Genomic DNA, 23351 nt, shown 5'->3' with positions numbered 1-23351 from the left:
ATTATTTATAATGACAACGATGATGAAAAAGAGGCAGCAAAGGATATAGGTACACACATCATCATCATGATTCTCATCATCATTATCATCATCATTTAATGTCCACTTTTCCATGCTTTCATGGGTCAGATGTAATTATTTGAGGCAGCTTTACTATGGCTGGGTGCTCTTCTTGTTGATCCTCACCTGTTTCTCAGACAAGATAATGTGTTACCTTAGCCGGGAAATGTTTTTTTTCAAGAAGATTTAAACTGAACAACCTTACATGGATGATGATTATGATGATGATGCACTTTAACAAACATCACATGATGTGTAGACCAGAGTACACACAAACACAAATGCACAGGCTCAGACACACACATACACACATACATATACACACACACACACATACATGCATATGCACATACATTCATACACACATATACAGGAGTTGGACAAAATAATGGAAACGTCTTAAAATTTAAAATTTATCTTAACATGGGGTAAGACTGCCTTTGGCAGAACTTACAGCTTGAATTCTACGAGGTATGATCATAGATAGTTTGAATTGTTTCCAAAGGAATTTTTGTCTATTCTTCAGCTAAAACAGCCTCCAGTTCTTGTAGTGATGATGGTGGAGGATATCGACTCCTTACTTGTTTTTCTAAAATGCACCATAAATGTTCAATAATATTGAGATCTGGGGACTGTGTTGGCCAGATAAGATGTTCAACTTCACAAGAATGTTCCTCGTGCCATTCAGTAACAACTTTAGCTGTGTGAATTGGTGCATTATCATCCTGAAAGATTGCATTTCCCTCCAGAAACAGTTCCACAACCATAGGATGAATTTGATCAGATAAAATGCTTAAATAGTCTTGACTATTAATTCTGCCATAAAGAGAAACCATTGGACTGGCAGATTTCCAAGATATAGTGCCCCCCAGATCATCACAGATCCTCCTCCATGTGTAACAGTTGGGAAAAGGCAGTCTGGGTCAAATACTTCTTTTGGCTGTCTTCATATGTATACTCGGCTGGTGGTCGGAAATAAGGTAAAGGATGACTTGTCTGAGAAAATAACATTCTTCCACTACTCTAGGGACCAATTCTGTAGGTTTTTACTCCACTCTAAATGCTTTGCAACATTTGGTTTTGAAAGAAGTGCTTTTCTGATTGCAGCCCTCCTGTGAAATCCAGCTTTGTGCAGTTCCTGGTGAACAGTTTTGTGGAAACTGGGTTCTCGAGGTAGTCATTAAGCTCTGCAGTCATTTTGGGAGCTGTACTTTGTGAACTTTTCTAACAATTTGCATAAGAGTCTGACGGTCCCTATCTGAAAGTTTTCTTCCAGAGTTTTGTTTTGACAAGGAGGTTTTTCCCTCTTTCTCAAAGGCTGCCATTACTTTTGAGACAGTACTTGATGCACCAAACATTTCGGTTGTTTTTGTTACACTAGTGCTTGCTATACAAGCACCAATAGTTTGACCTCTTTGAAAGTCCAATAGATCTGTCATTTTAATGAATTTTAATTACCTTTTTCTGATGATAACACACACACACACACAGAGTCTCACATATACATATATATATATTAATTTTTATCTTTTACTTGTTTTAGTCATTTGACTATGGCCATGCTGGGGTACTGCCTCAAAGTATTTTTAGTAGAATGAATTAATCCCAGTACTTATTATTTTTAAAGCCTGGTACTTATTCTATCAGTCTCTTTTGCTGAACTGCTATGTTATGGAGACATAAACACAACAACACAAGTTGGTAAGCAGTGATGGGGGCACATCCTCAGCTACAAAGACACATACATGCACACACACACACACACAAGCACGCACGCACTCCCCCCACACCGTCCCCACACACGCGACCCTCCCCCACACACCCCATCCCCCCCACACACATGATGAGCTTCCTTCAGTTTCTGTCTACCAAATCCACTCACAAGGCTTTGGATGACCTGAAGCTGTAGTTCAAGACACTTACCCAAGGTGCCACACAGTAGGACTGAAACCGAAACCATGTGATTGGGAAGCAAACTTCTTTATTTCATCAAATTAGCCATAAAGGCTTTAAATAGATGGAAGCAAATACGGGCTGGACAACAACAACAAAGGAAATGAATGATGAGTAAAATAACAATATTGATGAGGGAAGCAGACGACACCTGCCAATCGCTGCTTCCCAAAAACATTGTTCTTTTTTTCTCTTTAATAAAAACAATTTGAGGTTAGAAACCTCTTACTATAGTTCAATGGGATACAGAGTTTATCATACACACATGGTCAAATGGGCAGGCTTCATGGTGTTGGTAGTTACAACTGAAAGTGGGCTCTTGGTGATTTTTATGATTTATAATGTCCTTCATATTCTTAGATCTAACAATTCCAACATACTGCTTAATTTCAGATCTGGAATTTTTAGCAGGTGTAAACAGATGAATAAGTATCTTTTCTTAAATTGAAGAATACCACATGCTCTGGATTGAGCTGCTGTCTCACAGACTTTGACATATTTTCTATTATTTTATTTCATACCAAATGTAATTAATTGAGGACATGAATATTTGTTTTTTGCCTTTCATTCCATTTCTTGCATCAACCTTCTTAACATTGTTCAATGTTTTGAAATAAGAAAAAATTTTCAAATTTTTTCTTATTTTCTCACTGTCCAGCATCCTTGTTTTTAAAATAATGCATAAATAAACACTGAAAAATTTCTTGGAGATATATGGCATTTTTTTATAAATATGTCTAGTTTAAGTCTCATAAAAGCATGAAACTATTAGTAGCCCTTTTTGTTCCATATTAAATTGATATAAATATATATATAAGAAATTAACTGTGTAAAAGTCAATATGAAGAGTACTCCATTCAATGAGAGTTCAGTATTACTAAACGTTTCAACTACATATACCTATCATGCTACTAACAGTTTCCTATACATGCTTACATTCATCAGGTGCCAGTTGCGCTATACTCCTAAAACTTTACTTTAAATAGAGGAACGAATTTAGTACCAGCACAAAAATTAAACATGTCTAATGGAAGAAACCACCTTGAATGTTAAAATAAAATAAAATAAGATAAAATAAAGTAAAATATTTATATTTTATTTTATTTTACTCATCAAGGTGGTATCCTCCATTAGACCTGTTTTATCTTTGTGCCGGTTCTAAACAGGTCCTCTATTTAAACTAAAGTTTTGGGAGTATAGTGCAATTGGTGACTGATGGACGTATGCATGTACGGGAAACTATTGGTAGCATGATAGGTATGTTGGATCGTTAGCCCCTACACGCAATTTTTTTCTCTCCTTGTTTCTTTTCTGTGTATCTTTCTGTCGAAGAGCGTAGGCTCGAAACATAAAAGACTTGTTTTATTTCTATTCCTGAGCGCCATACTAATACATTGTTTGTTTGTACTCCATCTGCCTTCCTCTCTTGTTTATTTTCGTAAACCTGCCTTCGTCTTTTGTTTATTTTTGTAAACCTTCCCGTTATATATATATATATATATATATATATATATATGTATATATATATATTATATATATATATATATATATATGTATATATATATATATATATATACACATATATATATGTGTGTAGTTGATATATATATATATAGTAATGTAACAGTAGTAAAATATATCGATAATACATTTTTCATAGTGCAAACATCTTGTATACAACTCAGTGCACCAGGGTGAGTGAATAAACTCAGGGTAGACTGTTGACTTCATAAGATAAATATATGTATGTATGCATGTAGGTATGTATGTAAAAGAAAAAAGAGGTATAGACCCCTTTGGTCATGAATGATCATGGGATTACACCTAGAAAGTTCCCCTCCTATGCACATGTCTGGACAAGGTTGTTTCTGGAAGACCAGCAGTCGCCCAGGCATACCAGTCTCCTCTCTTCCTGTCACCGATGTTATCCAAGGGAAAGTCAAAGGCCAATACAGCAAAACACCAATGATGTCGCAACTCATTTCTACTGCTGAGTGAACTGGAGCAACCTGAAATAAAATGTCTTGCTCAAGAACACAACACTGCCTGGTCCAGGAATCAGTCTCCACAACCTCATGACACTCTAACCACTGAGCCATGTGCCTTCACCTTACCTTACCTTTATGTATGTATGTATGTATGTACCTGTATATGCATGTATGTATATTACAATTCTGGTAGATGTGTCTCCAACTGGGAGGAACCTTGTTGATACCATCTAACACATATCATCATTTAGCTGTTGTGTCAAAGAATTATTTTACTTGTCCTGCTTGTTAGCAAGGGTGCATTTTTTTAGCACCTAAGCAATATATGCATTCAGAAAACAAAGGGGAAGTTTGGATTAAATATGATCAGGAGCGGCGTAGGCATAGGAGTGGCTGTGTGGTAAGTAGCTTGCTTATGAACCACATGGTTCCGGGTTCAGTCCCACTGTGTGGCACCTTGGGCAAGTGCCTTCTACTATAGCCTTGGGTCGACCAAAGCCTTGTGAGTGGGTTTGGTAGACGGAAACTGAAAGAAGCCTGTTGTACATATGTATACATATATATGTGTGTGTGTGTTTGTTTGTCTGTGTTTGTCCCCCCAACATTGCTTGACAACCTATGCTGGTGTGTTTACGTCCCCGTAACTTAGTGGTTTGGCAAAAGAGATCAATAGAATAAGTACTAGGCTTACAATGAATAAAGCCTGGGCTCGATTTGCTTGACTAAAGGTGGTGCTCCAGCATGGTCACAGTCAAATGACTGAAACAAGTAAAAGAGTAAAGGAATTTCATTCATTCCCTTAATAATTTTGCCAACCCACTGCTATAACCTGATTCTTTATTTATTGACCCAAAAATGTTTGAAGGAGAAAGTGGACCATAGCAGGATTTGAACTTTAAATGCAGAAAGCCTGAATGAATACCACAAGTCATCCTACCTGACACTCTTATGAGTTTGCCTATTAACTGTCTATATATGTATGCACATACTTATGTATATATATATATGTGTGTATGTGTGTGTGTGTTTGTGTGTGTATGCATATGCAAGTGTGTCTGCATATGCATGTATGTGTTTGTGCATGTACAGGTGTGTTTGCATACGTTTGAGTGTGTTTTTGTGCACCCACATATGTGCATGTTTGCTGAAATTTGTGACAACAAAATCCTATTTTTGTATTAAAAAAAACTATTTTCTGTTCATTTGATTCACAGAAAATCAATCATTTCCCAGGAATGAACGAAATTTGCCGCAAAGATCTTCTGGCACGCAATATGACTCGCATGCGTAAGATGTTCCCCAAAGACTATGATATATTTCCTAAAACTTGGTGCCTTCCAGCAGAGTAAGTTGGAACTGGAATTTTATTGTTTACTGCTTTTGAAGAAAGAAATTGCCCATTATTCTTTGATTGGTGACACACCTTAGCAATACTTATACACATACATACATACATACATACACATACTCAAAGAAGCACACTTAGTTACATGCATATATAGAAACATTTAGAAATATACATAATTTTGCTTGGTACATAGATGTACATACACATAGGGAAATTCATATATATATATATATATATATATATATATATATATATATATACAAGAATATACACATGTGCACACATTAAACCCATGCAAATTAGCTTTAAAATTCACACAAGCCAGGTGTACAAACACACATATACATATACACTGACACATAAACGTACACATAGTCACACAATATGCATGTAAAAAGAAAATTTATGGATGAATGCATTGAGAGTGAATATGTTAGAAACTGTGCTGAAGACTATTGTATGTGTGGCTGTGCATATGTTTGTATTATATATATGTATGTATGTGTGTCTTCGTTATTGTGTTTGTTGCCTCCTCCGCTGCTTGCTGACCAGTATTGGTTTGTTTATGTCCCTGTAACTTAGTGGTTCAGCAAAAGAGACTGATTTAATAAGTTACCCCATGCAGTTCATGAAATTGCATGGCTGCAACCCAATGACAGAAACAGATGAGCAAAAGAAGTGGCAGTGCTCATCACCTTTGGAGGTTTTCCAAAAGCAGCGGAGATCAATATAGAAGACGTTCAGCTTGAAGATCTATAAGTCAAAGTTAGCAGAAAATATCATGGAGGGCGGGAGGTGGGGGTGAAAGGGAATTCCGGACGATATACATTTTGAGGAGGAAAGAAGTAGCAAAGAAGTTGATGTGGTCCCTGAGTGGTAATGAGAGATAGTGTGAGTGATGATAAGACAAGAAAAGAGTAGAGAAGGGTTGGTTAGAATGGTAGAATGGTGCTGAGGCTGTTTATTATACAAGGTGGTGCAAAAGTCATTTTGTATTTCAAATTTGGTTGCTCCCAGTTTTTATCCTTTTGCTTATGTAAACAACCCCCTAATAGGGATGTAAACAAAGCAACACCAATTATTGAGTGGTAATGGGGAAACAAGCACAAGTACAAACACACACACACACACACCACACACACACACACGATGGTGTGAAGGCATATGGCTCAGTGGTTAGAGTGTTGGGTTCACAATCATGAGGTAGTGAGTTCGATTCCCAGATTGGGCTGTATGTTGTGTTTGCAAACAAAACACTCAGCTGTAAAGATGAGTTGTGATGTCACTGGTGCCAAGTTGTATTGGTCTTTGCCTCTCCCTTGGATAACATTGGTGATATGAAGAGGGGAGGTTGGTATGCATGGGTGAATGCTGGCCTTCCATAAACAACCTTGCCTGGCCTTGTACCTCAGAGGGGAACTTTCTAGGTCAATCCCATGGTCATTCATGACTGAAGGGGGTCTTTACCCCTTTTTTCTTTTATACAATGGGTTCTCACAGTTTCACTCTACCCAATTCACTCACAAGCATTGTTCAACCTGGGGCTGTAGTTGAAGACACTTGCACAAGGTGCCATGCAGTGGGACTGATCTAATTGTTTGTAATTACCGACACAAGGCCAACAATTTTGAAATGAAGGGATTAGTCAATACCTATTTCTTTATTGCCCACAAGGGGCTAAACACAGAGGGGACAAGGAAGAACAGACAAACGAATTAAGTCGATTATATCGACCCCAGTGCGTAACTGGTACTTATTTAATCGACCCCAAAAGGATGAAAGGCAAAGTCAACCTCGGCGGAATTTGAACTCAGAACGTAACGGCAGACGAAATACGGCTACGCATTTCGCCCGGTGTGCTAACGTTTCTGCCAGCCTGCCGCCTATATAGGGTTAGTCATTACTACTGATCCTAGTCCTTGAGCAGTGCTTCGTCCCTTCAGGGTCAATAAAATTAAACACTGCTCAAGTACTATGGTCAGTATTATTGACTAATCCCTTCACTTGAAAATTGCTGGCTGTGTGTCAGTAATTACAAACAATTATTATAATTGGATTAGCAGCATTGTTTACTTGCTTTGTTAGAGATAAAAACTTTTGCCAGCCTAAAAATTAGAGAGGCAAAACATCTGTCATGATTACATGTAGGTTTATGCCTCATTGGTAGTCTTTGTCTTTTTCCATCCAAGGCTTTGGTAAGAGCTTTGCTGTCCAAATACATGGTTCTGGGTTCAGTATCACTGCAGGACCACTTAAGCAAAGTCTTGTACCACATCCCTGGGCAACTAAGCTTTGTAATTGGAATTAGTAAACAGAAACTGACAGAAGCCTATTGTGTGTGTGTGTATGTGTATACATAATTTTAAAATAGGATAAATTCTTTATAAGAATTCTTTATAAGTATTTATCAAGTAGTTAGCGTGAAAAACCTCATAAGAGAAAAATCCACCAATTTTTCTCTTAAATATATTTATTCATATTATATAGAGAGCATTACTATACATAAATGCCACATGCTAGGAGGGACTCTATTCAAGTAAATGGACAAACAAATATAGTAGTACACAATACATGGGTTAGGAATTATTTATATATGTATGTTCTTTTCTGTTTTTAATTATACTCTCTCTTTACTCTTTTCCTTGTTTCAATCATTTGACTGTGGCCATGCTGGAGCACCACTTTTAATCGAGCAAATCGACCCCAGGACTTTGTAAGCCTAGTACTTATTCTATTGGTCTCTTTTACCGAACCACTAAGTTATGGGGACGTAAACACACCAGCATCGGTTGTCAAGCGACGTTGGGGTGACAAACACAGACACACAAATGTATACACACACACACACTCACGCACACACCACACACACACACACATACATACATACATACATATATATACAACAGGCTTCTTTCAGTTTCCATCTACCAAATCCACTCACAAGGCTTTGGTTGACCCGAGGCTATAGTAGAAGACACTTGCCCAAGGTGCCATGCAGTGGGACTGAACTTGGAGCCATGTAGTTCGTAAGCAAGCAACTTACCACACAGCCACTCCTATGCCTTGAACAGTGCTTAATTTTATTGACCCTGAAGGGATAAAGCACTGCTCAAGGATTAGGTTCTGTGATATTGACTAATCCATTCATTTCAAAATTGCTGGCCTTGTGTCGGTAATTAGAAACAGGAGCTATTTTCTAACAAAGATACAAAGCTCCATCGTTGGAATGTAGATAGCGAGAACACTGTCACATTTTAAACCTCAGAAAAGTCTTGTATCTATGTGTGTATGTGGCCATGTAAGCAAATGTGTGTGTATGTGTTTCCTTGTCTTGATATCTTGTAATAGTTGTAAAATTACTGTCACTGTCATGTAAGCAGTGATGTTCATTTCTAATATTCTATGAAAACATGTCTGGCCATGGAGAAACACTACTTTATTTAGAAACGGGTGGGAGTTTAAGCATCAGGAAGGTTGGTCATCTGGCTGCAGAACACCTGCCTCGGTAAACTTTATCCGACCCATGTGCAAGCATAGAAAAGTGGACATTAAAAACGATGATGATGGGGATGCTGATGATGATGATACTGATGATGATGCTGATGCTGGTGATGATAATTATTAACATCGATGATGTCAATGACAAACATGGTGACTCTGATGGTGACAATGATGATGATGACAACGATGATGGTGACAATGATGATGATGACAACGATGATGATGATAATGATGATGATGACGACGACGACGACGATAATTATTAACATCGATGATGTCAATGACAAACATGGTGACTCCGATGATGACAACTATGATGATGATGATGACGACGCCGACAACGATGACGATGCCGATGATTGTTAGATGCAATTTAAGAAAGATAATAATTCACCATATCAACATGTTGCGCTAATATATTTTAGGAAAATTTCAAATGTTTAAATTGTAACAGACTAAATCTCTTTGCTGAATGTCTACTGGTGATTCCAAAAATCCAAGAAATGGAAATGTTAACAGCTGGAAAATATTGATAAAGTATATGATAATAAATAATTAAAACTCATTAAGAAAAATAGAGTAGAATAGGAAAGGACTAAATGACCAGAGCAGATGGAAGAATTCTTAAATTGTTTATGAAATAGCGCTAACAATCTGTATGCCATCTGCCCAGCTCATTTTTAGTGAGACGAGAAATGATAAGAAATTTATTTACTTTTACTTCAGGAAGTGTATGTACAGAGTTGGCATGATATCAGGAAACAAAAGAAAAGACAAAAAATACCCCCCACCCCACCGAAATCTTTAAATGATGTGCAAATAATATTCTTCAATATTCTGTAGGAAACTTTGTTGGCTTCCGCTAACTGAAAGATTTAAGGTCACACAAGATGGAGGAGATAATGCAAGAGGCATGGGAGAAATAGGAAGAATCACAATAGAATCAATTTCTATAGGTATATTGTCTGATAAGAATCACCGTTTAACAATCTGAGCTCTGTGATGTCAATGTTATCAGCACTTTGGAGCCGCTGATTGCTTTTGAAAGTGCTGCATTGTTTGGGGGCATCACCCAAAAACAAAAATTTAAATGCAGGAAATCCTTTTACACCATTACTGCCACCACTGCAACCACCACCACAATCCCCACAACCCTTCCACCCAACTGCAGCCACGACCATCACCACCACCACCACCATCATCATTGTCATTCCCACCACTACCACCATCACCACCACCAATACAACCACCACTAACAATACCCCCACCACCACCAATACCATCACCTCCAACACCACCATCGTTGTTGTTGTTACCATTGTTATTACTACCACTACCACCAGTACCAATACCGATACCACCATCACCACCACCACCACCACCACCACCATCTTTTTTAGGTCCACTTTTTTCATGTGTTGGATAACAGTTGTTGAAGTACTATTAATATTTTACACTTGGCTGCTCTCCCTGATACCAAACCTTATTTTGAATTAAGGTTTGGTGGTATTCTCTTCATTGATTTCAACTTAATATTTAAACTACATTGCAATCTGCACAGGGCTTGACTGCAGCCAGCCATAATGTCTCTTCAAAAACATGAGGTATAAAGAAAGGAGAAGTTAATTCCACAATAGGAGATTAACTTGTCTTTCTCACATCATTATTATTTTTCTTTAGTTTACTTTTCACATGAAGCCTTTTAAAAGATTTTTTAAGGTTTTTCTTTTACTGTCAGTGATTTGAGTACAAAGCAGATGAACATGACAACCCTTTATTTGGGGTCAATTCACAACCATACTTGATGGTATTGATTGATCAAGTGTGGCTGTGTGGTAAAAAGCTTGCTTCTCAGCCATATGGTTCTGAGTTCAGTCCCACTGTGTGACACCTTGGGCAACACTTTCAGGTATCCTTATAAATTTTGCTGAGCCAAATCAACAGAAAAGATATCCTTTCACTTATTTTAGTCATTGGACTGTGGCCATGCTGGGGCACTGCCTTGAAGGGTTTTTGCTCAACAAATCAATCCCAATACTTACTTATTAAAGAATAGTATTTAGGCACAGGAGTGGCTGTGTGGTAAGTAGCTTGCTTACCAACCATATGGTTCCGGGTTCAGTCCTACTGCGTGGCACATTATGCAAGTGTCTTCTACCATAGCCTCAGGCTCACCAAAGCCTTGTGAGTGGATTTGATAGACAGAAACTGAAAGAGGCCTGTTATATATATATATGTATATATATATATGTAAATTGATCAAAATAAAAACATGATGCGAAGGATTCAGCGGTACATATGTTTCGGGCCTTTATTAGACAGATTTATAACAATGCATAATGTATGTCTGTGGCCTTCTTCAGCCGCGCACAACAGCCTCCACAAGGACATGTGTTACATCAAAAATTCTTGGTTGGGGATGCAAATCCTCTCATTCGCGTACGACATAATGCGGCAGCAGCATAGAATTGAAGCGTCCATCTCTTTCTTCTCTCAAGAAAGAGATGGACGCTTCAATTCTATGCTGCTGCCGCATTATGTCGTACGCAAATGAGAGGATTTGCATCCCCAACCAAGAATTTTTGATGTAACACATGTCCTTGTGGAGGCTGTTGTGCGCGGCTGAAGAAGGCCACAGACATACATTATGCATTGTTATAAATCTGTCTAATAAAGGCCCGAAACATATGTACCGCTGAATCCTTCGCATCATGTTTTTATTTTGATCAATTTACTCCACCACCTACACCACCAAACGGTATACACAGGTGCTTATAATTATCAAGTACTCACCCCGAATTTCTATACTCAACTCTATATATATATATGTGTATGTATGTGTCTGTGTTTGTCCCCCCACCATCACTTGACAACCGATGTTGGTGTGTTTATGTTCCCGTAACTTAGCAGTTTGACAAAAGAGAATGATAGAATAAGTACTAGGCTTACAAAGAATAAGTCCTGGGGTAGATTTGTTTGACTAAAGGTGGTGCTCCGGTATGGCTGCAATCAAAATGACTGAAACAAATAAAAGAATGAAAGAATAAAAATTCTATTGATCTTATTTGCCAAACTACTAAATTACAGAGATGTAAACAAACCAGCACTGGTTGTCAAGCAGTGGTTGTAGGACTAACACACACACATGATGAGCTTCCACACCAAATTCACTCACAAGATATTGGTCTGCCTGGGGCTATAGTAGAAGACACTTGCTCAAGATACCACACCGTGAGACTGAACCCAAAATTATGTGGTTGCAAAGTGAGTTTCTTAACCACACAGCCACGACTGTGCCTATATCAGAAGTCTATGACAAAGAGCAAAATGAAAGCAGGGAACAATAAGCCAAAAGAATATACAACGCTGAAAGATTCTGGAAAATCAAGAAAAATCAACAGAAGCCTTTTGTATCTCAGTTGCACCCCCACTCCCTCTCCCTCTCCTCCCTCTCTGACCCTTCTCTCCTTTACCTCTCCCCTTCCCCCTCTCCTCTCCCTCTCCTCCCCTCTCCCGATCTCCTCCTCGCCCCTTCCCCTTCCCTTTCTCTCCCTCCCCTCTCTTTCACTCAAGCTGGGTCTGTTCTTTGACATGCAGATCCCCATGCAACACATTTGCTCACAACTCAAATTTACTTACAACTCGTTATATTTGAACTGCAGTTCAAGTTTTATACTTGCGGCTCAAATATTAGACTTGCAGATCCAGTATTTGATTTGCAGCTCAGTATTATACTTGTTGTTCCATCATTATGGCTGCAGCTCAAATATAATGCATGCAGCTTAAACACACCAGGTTTCCAACTGCCAAATTCACTTACAAGGCTTTGGTCGACCTAGGGCTATAACAAAAGGCACTTGCCCAAGGTGCCATTCAGTAGGGAAGCAAGCTTCCTAACTATGCAGCCATACATGTGCTCATCATAAATGTTAGACTCGTTGGTATTCTATCCACACTTAGTTTAAAATACATAACCATGTATATCATCCAAAAAAAAGGGACAGGTATTATATACATAACTATGTTTTATCTTTTATTGTCTACTTCTTTCAGTCATAGAACTGTGGCCATGCTGGAGCAACACTTTTAAAAGTAGTCAAACGAATCAACCCCAGTATTTTTTAAAGTCCGGTGCTTTTTTCTGTTGGTCTCTTTTGCTGTACTGCTTAGCTACAGGGATGTACAAAAAACTCACACTGGTTCACAAGCAGTGCGACTGTAAATATAAACATGAACACACACATACATACATACACACACACACACATATATATATATATATATATATATAATATATATATATAATTAAGGGCTCCTATGACTAATTCGTCTTTTGTGCTGGGCACCTGGTAGTAAATAATATTACTACCCCTCTTGTTTATATTCGCTTGTATATATATATATATATATATACACATATATATTATATAAAAGGGCTTAGTAAAATAAATTACTTTGCCGCATACTGAACTCATTAGAAATAGTAGCTAAAAAAACTTTTTTAAAACTATTTCTAATACTTAAAGAAAACCTCTCTCATATAGTGTTTGCTCAATTCAACTCACGAAAGTATGGGGGTAAAGACATTAAAAAATCAAATGCAAAGGTTATTTGAGAACGTACGTTTCAAGATTAGTCAACTCGACATTTCTATCATCAGCTCAGAACTCCTTGGTTTGGATTTGAAAACACTGAAAGTGGGAGCATACCCTTTCGGCTTCTTATCGCTTCTGAAGATCTGCTCGAAACTAACAGTGCCAGCAAACTCAAATATGCAAGCGAAGAATTTCTGCTCTCCCCTTTCCACCAGCGTGGGCTAAAATCAGTAAACACTATGCTTTTTCGGTAAAATCCGAGCAAACACTATATGAGAGAGGTTTTCTTTAAGTATTAGAAATAGTTTTAAAAAAGTTTTTTTAGCTACTATTTCTAATGAGTTCAGTATGCGGCAAAGTAATTTATTTTACTAAGCCCTTTTATATAATGTAATAATTTGAATTTGCCTTAAATGGTCCCTTTGCATACTGAATACTTGGTGAAATTGATTAATAATTAATTAATTTTACCCTCAATTGTTGAAATTATAATTCATCTCTCTCTATTTAATGCCTCGGATTTTACCGAAAAAGCATAGTGTTTACTGATTTTAGCCCACGCTGGTGGAAAGGGGAGAGCAGAAATTCTTCGCTTGCATATTTGAGTTTGCTGGCACTGTTAGTTTCGAGCAGATCTTCAGAAGCGATAAGAAGCCGAAAGGGTATGCTCCCACTTTCAGTGTTTTCAAATCCAAACCAAGGAGTTCTGAGCTGATGATAGAAATGTCGAGTTGACTAATCTTGAAACGTACGTTCTCAAATAACCTTTGCATTTGATTTTTTAATGTCTTTACCCCCATACTTTCGTGAGTTGAATTGAGCAAACACTATATGAGAGAGGTTTTCTTTAAGTATTAGAAATAGTTTTAAAAAAGTTTTTTTTTAGCTACTATTTCTAATGAGTTCAGTATGCGGCAAAGTAATTTATTTTACTAAGCCCTTTTATATAATGTAATAATTTGAATTCGCCTTAAATGGTCCCTTTGCATACTGAATACTTGGTGAAATTGATTAATAATTAATTAATTTTACCCTCAATTGTTGAAATATACACATATATATATATATATGTAATAAATCTCTGAGCGAGGTATAAACAGTAGCTGCATGACATCGGGAAGTATATTTGCCACTTAAATGTGGCTAACCCCTAAGAGTGGATTCTACTGTAGCTTGTAGCCCCAGGAGGACACCTCTTCTAGCTGGCTATTGACACACTTTCTGTACCCTATCAGTATTTGCAAAGGGAAGCCATCCTTCTCGTTTTCAACCTATGATACACATGGCCTTAAGTTTCTGGGTATTGACCCATCATCTGCGTGTGACAATCACAGTTGTTGACGAAAAGTAGGCCTCCCTTTGCAAATATATATCCTTTTTCCAGTGACCAAAAGTCACTGATATCGAAAAAGTGTAAACAAGCAATAATAAATCTCTGAGCTAGATATTATTAGTAGCTGCATATATATATATATATAATATATATATATATTATATATATATATATATATATATATATATATATATGTACATAACAGGCTTCCACACTGTTTCCATAAACCAAATTAATTCACAAGGCATTGGTCAGCCGAGAGCTTTAATAGGAAACATTTACACAAAATGTTGTGCGGTGAGACGGAACCTAAAACCATGCAGTTACAAAGTGAGCTTTTTAACCACCCAACTATACATGTAAATATGTGTGTGTCAGAGAAATCTAGAGTAATCCTAAAAAAGAAAACACTTTAAAGATGGTGCTCCAGCAGAACAGCAATCATGAGGGCTAAAACAAGCTAAAGGAATAATCTTATATTGATATGTGTTAGTTGCTGTTTTAAAAAGATTTCCTGCAGTGCTTTTAGGAAAATTCAAGATATTTAAAAAAGTTTTGTACTAAAAATCTCTTACATTATCGGTTTTCTTTTTATTATTTTTTTTACTGGATTTATATTGATAGGAGGCTTATGCTATTTTTGGAAGGTCCAAACATGTTTAAAAATGCATTTGGAAGGAAAATGGGAGAGTGTGTATATGTGAGAGAGAGGATAAAAGCCTAGAGAGATTATAGTTCATAGTGTGTTTTCACTGAAGGCAGAATTTGTCTAGTTAGACCTAAAGTGGAAGGAAATTAAGAGGATTAGTTGATAGTGACAAGAATATTGTCGCCATTCTAAGTTTTATCCATTCTTATATAGGGTGTCCATAAAGATACTATACGGTTATTTGTAATAAAGAACTATCATGGTTAGACTAAAATGATTTTCAGAAAATATATGTATTACATCAGAAAATATTGTAACAATATTGGCAATCAATTTCATTTACTACAGTTATGATTAAATGTTCAAATTGAAAGTCATTAGCTTCAATGTATTCTTGATGTGAAAGCACATTGTGATAAACTTTGGTATACAAGTCTGGATCGAGGTTAGCAAATGCATCAATAATGAACTGCTGAAGATCTTCAATACTTCTTGGCTTCCTCTGACTTACAAACTTGGCTTCCTTGACTTGCAAAATTGAGACCTACGATCAGGATCATCCTCCAGAAGTCTGTGAATTAGGCATAGAATATAAGGTTTCATATTGAGTTTTGTAAGTATTTTATATAGTGATGTTCATTTGGTATCAATTTCTAAACTACCATGGTGAATTGATTTCTTTGGGAGTCTTACATTTGCCTCAGCAACTGTATCATAGAGTTGTTTTCAGCCAAACTGTATCATAACTTTATGGACACCATGTATATATGAATCAGTTCTGTTTGATTATATAGTCACATGACCTAGTTCAAGTTTTGAACTTGTGGATCAAGTATTAGACTCATAGATCAAGTATTGAATTAGGGGATCAAGTATTACATTTAGCAGGCCAAGTAGTGAACTTGTGAGGCAAGTGCTTGAAATTCTGGATCAAGTATATATTTTTGGATCAAGTATTAGGCTTTTGAACCAAATATTGAATTTGCAGATCAAGTTTTGAATTTATAGATCAAGAAATTATCTTGTCGATCATGTATTATAATTGCAACTCAAGTTATACCTGCGGCTCAAATATTATGCTTTCAATACAAGTGTTATTTTCATAGTTCAAGCATCACACTTTCAGCTCAAGCTTTATACTTGCAACAGAAATATTATACATAAAGATCAAATATGTTTTTTCAAGCTCAAATATTGTACTTGAAGCTCAAGTGCCACACTTGCAGCTCAAATATGATACTTGAAGTTAACATTCTATTCTTGCAACACAAGTCTTATACATGAAACTCAAATATTTGTAGCTCAAGTATAATATATTTTCAGCTCAAGTTTTATACTTTCTGCTCAAATATAATACTTGCAATGAACTTTCTATTCTTGCAACATGAGTCTTATATTTGAAACTCAAATATTGTGCTTGAAGCTTAAGTATTATACTTCCAGATCAAATATTGAACTTGTAGCTCAAGTATTATAACTGCTGCTCCAGTATTATGCATACAGTAGCAGCAGCAACGGTAGCAGCAGCAGCAGCAGCAGCAGCAGTAGTAGTAGTAGTAGTAGTAGTAGTAGTAGTAGTATGGGGGAATGAGCTGTAACCACCATTTGATTCCTTACCCCTGTCAGATGACACACTTGCACCACTCAGGTAACAACCTTCTGACCCATGGGTCTGGATACTCGTTACTGGCTATGGTTACATGAGATCAGAGAACAAATCCTACCTCAACTTCTTTTAGTCACCTTTTACTGCTTGCAAAGGAAATGTTGGGTCTATTCTTTGACACGCTAGTCCCATGCAGCACATATGCTTATAGCTCAAATATAATACTTGCAGCTCAAGTGTTAGACTTCTATATACTTGCAGTGTAAGTATCATAGTTGCAACTCAAGTATTATGCTTGCAGATCAAGTATTATACTTGATCCATTGTTATGGTTGCAGCTCAAATATAGCACAGAGAGCTCAAGTGTTATGCTTGCAGCTCAATTATTATATTCGCAGTTCAAGTTTTACACTTACACTATCAGTATTTTATTTGAAACTCAAATATACTTACAGCTCAAATATTATACTTGCAATTCATGTATTACACTTGTAGCTTAAATAAGTTACTCGAAGATCAAGTAGGAGACTGCCATCTCAAATATTAAAATTTGCTATCACTAAATACACTTCAGCTTATCTCTCTGGAAACAACATAATGTTTTGCATAATATTGTAAGTCATGGACCACCAACAAAAGAAAACCTAGGAACAATTTTATTGATTCAGAAAAAAACTAAACATTAATGAATTTAATGAAAATTATATGAAAATTTTTGAGAAATCTTCATATTTGTGGCATAATCCAAAGTGAACTGTGATAATTTTTTTTCAACAACACAAAAATACTTGAATTGAGGAAAAGATAAGTGAAAGATTTAGTTAGTTTTTTTTATTCAGATTTTATAATGAACTAGACAGAGTTTTCTGTTGCACTAAATGTTGTTAGATTTTTCTACTAATACTTGTTTAAGGGCAAATTATGCTAAAATGTCAGTACCTACACACACACATACAGAGAGAGCTTATATGCATATATACATATTCATACCCACATATATATATATATATAATATATATATATATATATATATACACATGCATACATTTGCATACATACATACATATACATACATAAATACATACGTTCATACAGACATGCATACATACATACATACATACATACATACATACATACATACATACATACATATACATACATAAATACATGCATTCATACAGACATGCATACATACATACATAAATACATACAAACATGTACATACATACATATATACATACATGAGTTTATGTGTACACACATGCATACATATACACGAATATATGTATACATACATACACACACACATACATACATACATGCATACATATGTATTCCCTTATAGATTCTTTATTTTTGTTTTGCATCCATGATACTCCTAAATCCATTAAACTGACATTTCAAGACCTTCACCATCTCATTTTCAATTTAAACTGTTGTAATGCTATAGAATTCTGCCCATTCTGAAGTAGATTGCCAGGGGTCTTGGGAATAATTTTACAATTAATAAAATCCAAAATACTGGATTGAAAATTATGCAATTGAAAATCCTGATAGAATTAATGGTATCATGATATACATATATATATTTTTTATCTTTTATCTTTTATTTGTTTCAGTCATTAAACTGCGACCATGCTGGGGCATCTCTATGAAGAAATTTTAGTAGAATGAATCAAGTACAGTGTTTAATTTTTTTAAGCCTGGTACTTATTCTATTGGTCTCATTTTGTCGAATTGCTAAGTTTCAGGGGCATAAACACACTAACACTGGCTGTCATGTCAGTAAAAGTATTCTCCATTTAAAGCAATGCATTGGTCCAGAAGTGTTTTCTACTGTTGGAAGTAGTGCTGGAATGCTTGCTAAGTGATGCCTTTCAATGCTTTCATCGTTTTTTCTTCACCTCCTCTATATCTACAAATTCCATAGCCCCAGCTTTCGCCACCGGTGCCGACCTTCGAAAAAAAGGTCTGGATCAACTTCCACTTGTTCTTTCAGTTCATGACATGCATTCTACCATGACCGCTTTTGATCTTCCATGAGCAAGTGAGGCACAAATTTTTGCTGCAACTTTTTCCATGCACAATTCCTCTCTCAAATTTCATTGGCAGGAGCTCCAGGATACTTCATTCATATCAACAAGTTCATTGATTGTTCAGTGATGGTCTTCCAAGATCAGTTCATGAATTTTCATGATGCATGATGTTTTTATTCATTCAGGAGGCCTATGGTCACTCTGAATGTGGTTGGTCCACAAGAGACAAGTGACCATTCCTAAAGCATGGAAACCACTTGTAAGCTTGTGCCTTTACCTATGGCAGTGGCCTTGTATGCTGTTTGAAGCATGACAACTATTACAGCTGCTCTTTCCCCCAGCAGTAAACAGAATTTTATGGAAGCATGCTGTTCCTTTGTTTTAGCCATTGCAAAAATCAATGAACAGGGGAGAAACACTGCAAAACAAAGATTCTCCATGTGACAGTATGACTTCACTGGACAATGCTGGTCAGCAGACTGATGCCTGAAGGTTGCATCAAGTGGCTTCTAGCAATGGAAGCCAGAACTACAATGAGCTTGTTCCACAGAACATTTCCGTACATTTGGTATGACCTCATACATACTGAAGTACATATACTCAGGCATAAAGTACATACAAAGAAACATGTATAAAGATTTGATTCATTAGAACAAGGGTTCTCAACAATTTTTTTATTTATGAATCCCCTAGGCCTTTTGATGTTTAAAAACTAGCTTTATAAAAACTTGTTTCAGAATTAATATTTTGCTTCTCACACATTAGCTTGTTTCGGTTGAATTATGTAAAATGTTAGAGAAAGAAATGTAGTTGTTTCTTGCAATACATACCAATATATACATCGAAAGCAAAATCTTTTCAGGGGCCCTTAAAATACTATTGTGAATCCCCAATTTACAATTTTGTTGCATGGACCCCAAAAAATCTTCTACAGACCTTTAGCGGACCCCTGTTGAGAACCACTGCATTAGAATCTCACATACACACACACATAAACACAGATGCATATATATATATACTGAAAAGAATGCTTACAACTGTACACATATGCACATAATGACCAGGTATTACATACAATTGTACATATGCACAAATTCATGCACATACACAAATTACAACACAAATACAAACACTTTACACACACACATACACACACACAACAACACACAAACACTCAGAAACACACAACTACACCTTCAAAAAAATTTACCTCACGTAACTTCACCATTGCTATGTTTGAACAAGTCAATTAGTTCAAAATCAAATATATGTTGTCCCCAAGAATCTGCTATTTCTTTTTAGCTTATTTATTGGTGACAGAATAATAATAAAATTCGAAGTGTTACAATTGTAGTGCCTGACCTGCTCTAATCCAGTTTGATCCAATCTGGTTTAGTTCCATTCAGTTTGATTTAATCCCACCCAATCTTATTTAATCCTGTCCAGGCTGATTCAATCAACATTAGCCAAATGAAAGTTGCACCACTCATTCAAAAGATATTTAAACCTTTAGCATTCAGATTTTCCTGTCAAAATTAATGCTTATTTATTCACATAGTTTTGAATTAATAATGAATTATCTTGTAGCTATGAGATTTTGGTGACGTAACTGTTCATTTTTAGAATGATGTTGTAGGGTTGGTGTGAGAGGCCAGATCTGGTTAGCTTTGAACATAAAACAGGTAGAATATTTGGGATTGTGATGGATATGGCTATATTATATGTTAAAAGGTTAAGTAAAGTCACTGAGTAGGGTAACATATGAGGTAGGATACAGAGGCAGATCTAAAAAAGAGGGATCCAACTGGAAAGAAGCTGAAAAGACAGCCCAGAGTGAAAATCATTGGAGAAAACTCTTTGGTGCCTTATGCCTCTTTAGATGTGAAGGGTTTAAGTAAGTAAGATATAAGCAGACAAGCATTTTGTTTGTTGCATGGTGACAAGCATCCCTGGATACATACACATGTGTGAATGCAAATGAGCCAAATGTCATCATCATCATCATCATCATCATCATTGTTTAACGTCTGTTTTCCATGCTAGCATGGGTTGGACGGTTGGACCGGGGTCTGGGAAGCCAGGAAGCTGCACCAGGCTCCAGTCTGATATGGCAGTGTTTCTACAGCTGGATGCCCTTTCTAATGCCAACCACTCCATAGTGGCTGCTTTTTACGTGCCACCGGCACAAGGGGCCAGGGGAGGCTGGCAACAGCCACAATTGGTTGGTGCTTTTTACATGCCACCAGCACAGAAGCCAGTCAAGGTGGCACTGGCATCGGCCACATTTGGATGGTGCTTTACATGTGCCACTGGCACGGGTATCACAACTACAATTTCCATTTGATTTTTATTTTGACGTTGATGTACTTGACTCAATAGGTCTCCTCAAGCACAGCAGGTCGCCCTACGATCCAAGGTAAGCACAGCAGGATGTATACAAATGTTTGTGTAATAATCAGAATCTGTATATATGTTTGTTAAAAGCAAATAGGTAATAAAAGTAAAGTTGATATAATGAAGCAAGGCGACAAGCTGGTAGAATGGTTAGCATGCTGGGCCAAATGTTTAGCAGTATTTTGTCCATCTTAATTTTCTGACTTCAAATTCCACAAAGGTTGACTTTGCCTTTCATCCTCTCAAGGCTGATAAAATAAGTACCAGTTGAGCACTGGGGTTGATGTAATCAACTTAACCCCTTCCCAAAATTGCTGGCCTTGTGTCAAAATTTGAAACCAATATAGTGAAGAAACAGTATCTGTTATTTTATATGTCTGTATGTGTGCTACCATGACTTTAAATGCTTATGTGTTTATCTTTCAGCTATGGAGATTTCCAGGCTTTTGTACGTCAAAAGAAGAACAAAACTTACATACTCAAGCCTGAATCTGGTTGCCAGGGCAAAGGAATATGGGTGACAAAAAGCATCAAAGACATTAAAGCCAATGAACACATGATATGTCAGCTGTATATATCAAAGGTAAGCTACTATTAGGATAACCAAACAGTTAAATACTAAAAGATATGTATTACAGTAATGTATAAGGGGTCATGTTGAGGCGCAATGGCCTAGTGGTTAGGGCAGCGGACTTGCAGTTAGAGGATCGCGGTTTCAATTGTGTGTGTTTACAGAGTGAAAACACCTAAAGCTCCATGGCAGAAATGTTAGCATGCTGGACTAAATGCTTAGTGGTATTTCATCTGCCATTATGATCTGAGTTCAAATTCCACTAAGGTCAACTTTGCTTTTCATCCTTTCGGGATCGATAAATTAAGTACCAGTTACACACTGCGGTTGATGTTTGTCCTTGTTTGTCCCCTCTATATTTAGCCCCTTATGGATAATAAAGAAATAAGAAATAATGTGCAGGAGTGGCTGTGTGGTAAGTAGCTTGCTTACCAACCACATGGTTCTGGGTTCAGTCCCTCTGTGTGACACCTTGGGCAAGTGTCTTCTACTATAGCCTCAGGCCGACCAATGCCTTGTGAGTAGATTTGGTAGACAGAAACTGAAAGAAGCCCGTTGTATATATGTATATGTATATATGTGTGTGTGTGTATCTGTGTTTGTCTCCACAGCATCGCTTGACAACCGATGCTGGTGTGTTTACGTGCCCGTAACTTAGCGGTTTGGCAAAAGAGACCGATAGAATAAGTACTAGGCTTACAAAGAATAAGTCCTGGAGTCGATTTGTCCGACTAAAAGGTGATGCTCCAGCATGGCCACAGTCAAATGACTGAAAGAAGTAAAAGAGTAAAGGAGTAATGTTGCAAGAAACCTATAAACCATTGTGTGAACCATTGACATGTATCATGGATGGCACCATTATTTCAAAAAAGAAAGAGAAGAACATCCGTTGAACATGATCCTAAGATTGCACGACTGTCTGTGTCAACAGACAATAGTTACATTCTGAAATTGCATGTTGTTGTGTTGCATGAAAATTGTTGGTTAATTGCTTGTAAAGTTTCTAAACAAATGGACATCCATAAAATTTCGTTTTGAGCTTTGTCTCATGAACAGTTACTTTTATTTTGGCAGTAAAAAAAAAATATTACATGTAAAAAGAGTGGACTAGCAGGAAAATGCAGGTGTAGGAACCTGGAAAAAAGCACAGAACAAGAAGTAGAAGCTTAAAAACTTGCAGCTGAAGTTGGAATTGAAATTTTAAAGAAAGTTTTTTTTTGTTTCTTTCAAATCATCACAAACATCATCATCATCATTGTCATCATCACCATCATCATCAATTACTGTCTGTTTAAATGATGACGACGATGATGATGA

At 36.7% G+C, this 23351-nt stretch overlaps 1 protein-coding gene across 6 annotated transcripts in view; it reads left to right on the top strand.

Moving 5' to 3' along the window:
* The window catches only part of LOC115232355 (tubulin polyglutamylase ttll6-like), a 497092-nt gene that overhangs the window by 317267 nt on the left and 156474 nt on the right, over positions 1-23351 (top strand). For all 6 annotated transcript variants that reach the window (XM_036513235.1, XM_036513233.1, XM_036513224.1 and 3 more), the window contains 2 exons: positions 5216-5346; positions 21890-22046. In XM_036513235.1, the coding sequence (XP_036369128.1) occupies positions 5216-5346; positions 21890-22046 (288 nt within the window). The remainder of the gene's footprint in view (positions 1-5215; positions 5347-21889; positions 22047-23351) is intronic.

This window comes from Octopus sinensis, linkage group LG2, assembly GCF_006345805.1.
Source record: "Octopus sinensis linkage group LG2, ASM634580v1, whole genome shotgun sequence".
Classification (NCBI taxonomy): Eukaryota; Metazoa; Mollusca; class Cephalopoda; order Octopoda; family Octopodidae; genus Octopus; species Octopus sinensis.
Note: the sequence above shows the minus strand (reverse complement) of the source record. Positions and strands in the feature narration are given on the sequence as shown.